This window comes from Orycteropus afer, unplaced genomic scaffold, assembly GCF_000298275.1.
Source record: "Orycteropus afer afer isolate SDZICR_OR568_19922 unplaced genomic scaffold, OryAfe1.0 scaffold00006, whole genome shotgun sequence".
NCBI lineage: Eukaryota > Metazoa > Chordata > Mammalia > Tubulidentata > Orycteropodidae > Orycteropus > Orycteropus afer.
In genome coordinates this window covers 4,181,038-4,188,419 of record NW_006921593.1, presented here as the reverse complement: position 1 = coordinate 4,188,419, position 7,382 = coordinate 4,181,038, and the positions used below count along the sequence as shown (strand labels likewise).

At 52.7% G+C, this 7,382-nt stretch overlaps 1 protein-coding gene across 1 annotated transcript in view; it reads right to left on the bottom strand.

The window, feature by feature from the left end:
* Positions 1-1,885: 1,885 nt before the first annotated feature.
* Positions 1,886-7,382, bottom strand: part of RCC1L (RCC1 like) — a 29,369-nt gene continuing 23,872 nt past the window's right edge. Inside the window, exon 11 of the mRNA XM_007940568.2 lies at positions 1,886-1,963. Within this exon, the coding sequence (XP_007938759.1) occupies positions 1,886-1,963 (78 nt within the window). The remainder of the gene's footprint in view (positions 1,964-7,382) is intronic.

Below are 7,382 nucleotides of genomic sequence, written 5' to 3'. Positions count from 1 at the left end.
GGAGCTGCTTCTGACTGGTGGCGACCCTTGGGGTCAAGAGCAGCGCTGGGCTCCACAGGGTTTCCCCGCTGAGTTTTCAGCTGATCACCAGGCCTTCGTTCTGAGGTGCACTGGGTGGACCCCAGTCCTTTGGTGAGCAAACAAGCACGTGAATGCTCTGTATCACCCCATCTCACACGTTTTCCTTCCACTGAACTGCGACAGAATCCATTCAGGAGCTACTTCGAAGCATGACTGTCCTCTAAAGCATTACTGTCACAACTTCCATTTGCCTCTGTATCAAAAGCTTTTTTAAAAAGCTAATCTTTTAGTGATTGAGTAAAGACTTCCATTTCTTAAAAAAAAACTGAAAATTTTATTCCAGAAGAGATTTTTAAAAGATGTTTCTCAAGAAAAAGACAAGTTCTATTATTAAGTCAGATGTTTTTCACAATTTCTAAGTCTTTCTGCTCCAAAGCTCGGTGCTTCAGCCAAGCTTTTGAGGGATGTGGTCAAAGCCCTCAGCCCACAAGAATCTGGCCTCAATCATCCTGCGGAACTTCTCAACTTTTCCAAGACGACAGGAAGCATGGCTGCGAGCTGGCGAGAGGCGCGGGCCCCCAGGGTACTGGCTGGTGCAGGCTCAGAGCTCCCCGCCGAAGCTTGTCCAAGGTACCTCGGGGGGCTCGCTGGGGGGCAGCTAGCCAGGAGCAGCCGGGGAGCAGGGTGGGCGTGGGTGGAACCTCGGCCTGGCCTCCTCAGCTAAGCTGGACTCATTCAGAGAGCATCCTCATAGTAGAGCTGACTAGGACAAGGTCACCTCCGGCCACAGCCAGCCGCCCAGAGGGAGCAAGTAGCTGGATCTGTGGGCTCGGGACCACCGTCACAGGGGACATCAAGCTCAGCTGGCATAAGATACTACACAAAAACACTGTTCCACACCCTACTTTGGTGAGTAATGACTGGGATCTTAAAAGCTTGCAAGCATCCACCTTGATGCAACGATGGGTCTCTCCTTGTCTAGAACAAAGAAGAATGAAGAAAACCAAAGATGCATGGAAACAATTAGTACAAGAACTGGTACACTAAGCGATCCTCAGCCTATAGGACCATGACACCACTGTCAACCACTCCAAAGGGGATCACTGTAGGAGATCCTGGATAGAGTGGGAGAACAATGTGGAACAAAACTCAAAATAATTTGGATTAAAAAAAAAGTGACCAGGTTTGCTGGTCTGGTAGAGCCTGGTGGAACCACTGAGACTATGGCCCCTAGCTGCCCTTCAGGTCTTGAATTAATCTACACCTGTGGCCTCCAGCCAAACGAAAGACATGCATATAAGCTGGACATTTACACTAGGCAGATACACTCCTTGGAGAGATCACTCATCAGAGAATAGAAGGGCTGTGTATGCACAGGGAGACAGCCTGGGGGGCCGGAGTGCACAGAGGGAAGGACACAGGGAAGAGGCGGCTATCAGAAGGAAGTGGGAAGGGAGCTGCTGTACTTTGGGAGATTACAGTCAATGTCATGAGACAAAGCGTATATGAACTGCTGTATGGGAAGATGAATTTGCTCTGTAAACTTTCACCCAAATCACAACAAAATTTAAAAAAAAAAGCCTCCCCAACACAAACCAGGCTCTGCTGTGACTGGAGGGGTGCTGAAGCCCACCTGGGCCTGAGGGTCCATCAGCCACCACACGGTGCCAGATTCCTTAGTGGGGAGCAGGGACATGCCCGAGGCTGCTGACATGGACTCGCTAAGGGCTGCAGGAGAGCCACACGTCACTTCTGAACCCCAGACTCCCATCAAGCGCCCTGGCTGGCTGTCACGTCTTGGCCTCCACTAAGCAGTTCCTATGGTGCTGAGGCCAGGGTGGGTCCAGCAGGGGAGGGAGGCAATTCAGATGAAGGACTTGGCCAGAGTCACCATGTGATCCACACCACACGCCACATCCACAGGCTCCCCAGGCATCGTTACCTGCAAAACAAGGCCCGACACAGGTGAGGGAGGCTGGTTCACGGGAGGCAGACAGGCCTGAGTCGGCTCACCTGAGCTCAGCCTGGCTCTGGCCCTCCGCAGGTCATCAGCCCCTCTCTGCCTCCGCTCTCTCCCCTTGAAATGGAGCTGCGACAGCAGCCCAGCAAGTCCGGTGAGATACTAAAATGGGACATCCCACGCCCAGCACACCCACAGCAGGCTCTCACTCAGACGGCTGCTCTGGGCACAAACACAGCCTGTGTCACTGTCCTGTCATGCCCACCCAGAGGGCCCTCCCTTCTGGACATGCCAGGTCCTCCATGACCTCTGCCAGGGCCTGGAAAGCTTGCGAACGGCCATCCAAGGCACAACTGGTCTCTGTATCCCTGGAGCAACAGAGGGGAGAGGACAGGTAGAGGACATGGAATGTGTGGCTAACTGCCTCCATGAACAATGGCCTCCTTAGCCGTGAGACTGGAAGAACTGGATGGTGCCCGGCTACCATTACTGAACATTTTCATCAAAGATTCTATAGAAGAACATGATCAAAAGAGGGAAGTCTTCTTAAAACCAAACAATAAAAATTAAAGAAAAAACTCATTGCCATGGAGTCAGATCCGACTCACAACACCCCCTCCTTGGGTTTCCGAGGCGGTATCACTATGGAAGAAGATTGCCCCGTCTTCCTTCCGAGGAGTGGCTGGTGGGTTTGAACCTCCAGCCCTCTGATTAGCAGTCAAGTGCCTTATGCACTGCGCCACCAGAGCTCCTTAGTAAGTCGGACATTCCCATGAAAAACCAAACCGAACCCACTGCCATCGAGTCCATTCCAACTCACAGCATGGCCCACTGGGTTTCTGAGGCAGTAAATCTTTACAGAAGTACATTGCCCCGTCTTCCTTCTAGGAAGCGGCTGGTGGGTTTGAACTGCCAACCTTCTGGCTAGGAGTCAAATGTCTCAGGCACCACCCTACCAGAGCTCCTGTGAATACACAGTTCCAATATAAAACATGTTCAGTGAAAAAAATACACAGGTATTAAATTGCACCCTGGGTGGTGCGGAGGGTTAGCATGCAAGGCTGCTGACTGAAAGGCTGGGAGTTCGAGTCCACCCAGAGGGGCCCTGGAAGAAAGGCCTGGAGATTTACTTCTGGACCAGCAGCCACTGAGAACCCCACGGACACAGCTGTGCTCTGACACCCCTGGGGTCACCACGTGTTAGTGTCAACTCAGCATCAGCTGGTCTTTTAACTAAATTTTAATACACCCCACACCCCATCATCTCTGCCCCACTCTCCCCTCCCTGTGAGCTGGCAGTACCCATATCTGGTTGTCTTCACAGTTTCTTTATGCAGAGAAAAGAACACCCACGTACAATTTTGTTTACGTGACAGTTTTTAAATCGGTGCCCTGTGTCACTGGCCCTCTGACTCTTGCTGCAGTGGCCAGGCCTCTGCAACAGTGTAACAGCTGGAAAGGAGACCCGGAACAGACTGTGGAGTTTACTGAGCTTAAGAGGGGAACCATCTGATCCAGGTTGCTGGCCTAAAAGCAGAAGCAGCAGGTCGATGCCATTAAGGACTCCTGGGCGGGCACATGGATGCTAGACCCAGCCGTGCCACCCCTCCTCGTCCTCTCTAAACAAATGTCTTTAGCAAAACCTATTACAGAAATCACTAGGCAAACAAGAGCCAGTGCCCCACTTAATGGCCAAGGCCCAGAGACACAGAAAGCATTCCGGGCTGGCCACGGAGGCAGAAGAGTTGCTGCGGTCCGTGGTGACCGCACCCGGGAGGATGCCTAGCAACCTCCTGGGCCATTAGCAAGCCCTGTGTTTGCTTTTCCTGGAGAGTGCCGCTGTCCCCACTCACCGGCAGCCAGCCAAGCTGCTCTCCTAAGCACCTCCGACCTTACTCCCAGCATGCTCTGCCACTGGAGCCTAAAGTGGAGTCGACCCCTCGACCTCGGCCAGTGCGGGCCCGGGAGGCTGAGGGCCCGGGAGGCTGAGGGCCCGGGAGGCCAGGCTCCGAGGCCCTCTCTGGTTGCAGTGGCCGAGCTGAGGCTCCAGCTCCCCCTGGTGAGCGGTCTCCCCCAGCCTCTGAACTTAGGCCAAGAGAAGGCTGCCCTCGGTCATGGTCTATTTTTGTCCTAGTCAAGGTTAAAAGGAGTTTCTATTAGAAACCAATTTACACTCACAGCATGACTGCAAAGATAAATGGTTCCAAAAACCAGAACCACACTCAGCCTGAGTGACTCTTACAAGCTTGAACAGAATCTGTTTGGGAACATCTCTCTGTGCAATTACAAGTCCCTAAGACACACACGCTCCAGGTGAGAGGGGCGCTGGGCGGGAGCGCCTCCCCCACGTGGCTACACACCTGTCCTTTCCATCATGAGCAAGAGGTGAGCCGACCTAGGCCTCTGAGGAAGGAGAGCCCAGGGGCAGGGGTGCTGTTCCAGCGGGCCACCCTTGAACACTGGCGCTCCTGGCCTATGGGAACCACCTGTGGCCTCCGAGGCAGCCATGTAAGGAAACAGCTTGTGAGTCACAGGGTCTCCAAGCCGGTGCTTCCAAAGCTGCAGTGGCCCTGGCGGGGAGCTTGGCGAGGGACACGCACCGCTCTGCCCACAGTCCCAGGTTCAGCTCAGAACTCACCCACTGAGATATGATGCCTCGGGCAGTCCCTCCAACACCAAAAGGCAAGGGGTGCTTTGAGGAGGTGGGTAAGGACGCCCAGTTAGCATGTTGTACACGTTCTGAAGGAGTCTGGAAGAGTGTGCTGGCAGGGGAAGTGGGAAGGCTTTCCCAAGCCTCCCCCAGTGCCTGCTGCGATGCCTGCCAGGCTCCCCACTTAGCAGAGGGGCTGTGAACACTCAGAAGACACCTGGTCAGAGATCCCAGTCTCTGCCTGCTGAGGGCTCTCCACAGCTGGGAGGCCGAATCTCCAGCGTCAAGCTCTCCCAGAAGAGGGGGGCTGCAGTGGAAAGACCACGTCATTCGAGTGACACATACCTGAATCTGAGTCCTGCCTCTGTCTAGCTGTGTGAGCTTAAACAAAGTACTTAACCTCTCTGAGCTCTGAATATCGATGTCAGCAGGAAAACGTCCTAGAGAGGTTACAAAACAGGGTTCAAATCAGGTGACTGTGATGTCACTTCCTGGCCCCACATGTTTTCAGAAAAGCCCAGGTTCTAAGCAGAACCAGCTCGCACCACAGGCTGAGCAACAGCAGGCTTCACTCTTTGGTTTTCTTTTCTCTAATACTTTTCAAGTGATACATTGCCCCACTGAAGAGTAATCAGAAAACATCACTGTTTCAAGAATAAAACGAGCGCTCAGTTAACCAACAGCAGACGACCCTACTCTCTAGGGAATCCGACCCTGCGGATCCAGAGCCGTTGCTGCCCCACCCCTCCCCGGAGTCCAGGCCTCGGTCCCCGAGTGCACAGAGCAGGAATCAGACCTCAGCACCATCCCTTCCCCCTCTCCCTTTACCCAACCCCCTAAGTCCCCAAAGGGGACAAGGGAACAAAGCAGCCCTGTCCATAGCTCCCAGGGCTCACTGAGTGGGCTGACTGAGTGTACCAGAGGAGGATAATGCAGCCACCACAGGGCCCCCGTGTGCTTCTTCCCGGATGCCACAGACGAGCAGAGGCTGGCTCTGTGAGGAAGGAGCTGGAGCAAGGCATGTGGCAACTGGAGGCTAGGGCGCCAGGCTCCAGCAGCCTGCTACCTCCAGCACCCCCCGAGACTACACACACTATTCATCCGAAAGAACCATTCACTAAGAACCTGACTTCATGGCTTGATCACCAGTCTAGTTTGGAGGAAAAAGGCAGGCAGACAGGCCCTATCACGGTGCTCATCACCTAAACCCAGAGACGTATCAGTTCCCATACTCCCCGCAGAAGGAAATCCCTTTTGATGGGTAAGAAAGAGCAGGAAGGAATTACCAGGCAAGCCAGCAGGTGATGCAAATGCCTGACGGTGGCAGTTGTAAGCCACTGTCTTCTGTGTACCGAGCTGCCTCTCCCTCCTGGCATGTGATGACTCCAGGCTCAGAAGCTTCAAGCACCAGCCACCACGGAAACAACTCTGGTATGTTCCCCGCCATTGAGCTGGACTCATAGCAACCCTATAGGACAGAGTAAAACTGTCCCATAGTGTTTCCACGCCTGTAAATCTTTATGGAAGCAGACTGCCTCCTTTGCCCATGGAGCAGCTGCTGGGCTCAAACTGCCAACCTCTGGTTAATAGCCAAATGCCTAACCACTGTGCCACCAGGGCTCCTAACTCTGTTACACAAACTTCTATTTCTAACAAGTCTGAAGTCTCCATTTTGACTTCTCTCAGAGACTCCACGGGCAGCTTCCTGTGAAGAGTCGGCCCACGATTCACGGGGAAGCAGCAGGAGCTGTCCCAGGGAGGGGTGCGGTGCAGGGAGGCAGTTTGAGCTGTGTCCTCCCAAAGTGTGTGCTGGAATCCAGGCCCCACACCTGGGGACGTGGACAAAGCGAACCCAGTGTAATCATTCCTATAATGCAATCTGCTGCAACCAACCAGCTGAGGTCACACGTGGAGGTCTAAACCAATCACTTCTGAGTTAGGGACAGAGACACAGAGACATGTGCAGACACAAACAGGGGAGACAGGCACCATGTGAGGATCCCCAAGAACCAAGAATGCCGGGACAAGGGAGGACTTGACATGACAGAGCCCGATGTGGACTTGTAGCCTCCAGGACAGCGAGGAAAACACTATCTACTGTTTAAAGCCAGCCATCTGGGTGTGTGTCCCACGGCAGGCCGAGGGACTGGGACATAGCTGGGAAGCCCCAAAGCCCTAAAAGAGCAAAGGGCCTCAGAACATGTTGCAGTTGGGTTTTTGACAGGTAGATCCTTATTTTACTTAAATTATACATTCCTTTCACATCTTCCCAAGTGTTTTCTCAATACTTTTCACAATTTCAAGACATCGTATTAAAATCCAACCTTCAAAGGAAGATACCTCTGCAGGCATGTTTGCACGAGCATGTGCTTACACAGATGCACGTGTGTGTGCATGATCTCAGAGGAGACGACCTCTGGAAAGGACAGAAGTGACCAGCACAAGGGCTGCCTCTTGGAACAAGAGATGGCTGACTGAAGAGTCACTGCACACGACACGTTTCGCACAGATTTTACATTTTTTACCACATGTGCATATATTATGTATTTAATACTGAAAAAAACGACATAATGTCCTCTTCAGGAGAACTTAAACAACACTAACATAAACTACATGGTTTAAAAACAAGAAGGGAGTGCGTCAGGGTTGTATCCTGTCTCCACACTTATTCAATCTATATGCTGAGCAAATAATCCGAGAAGCTGGACTATATGAAGAAAAACGTGGTATCAGGATTGGAGGAAGAATGAT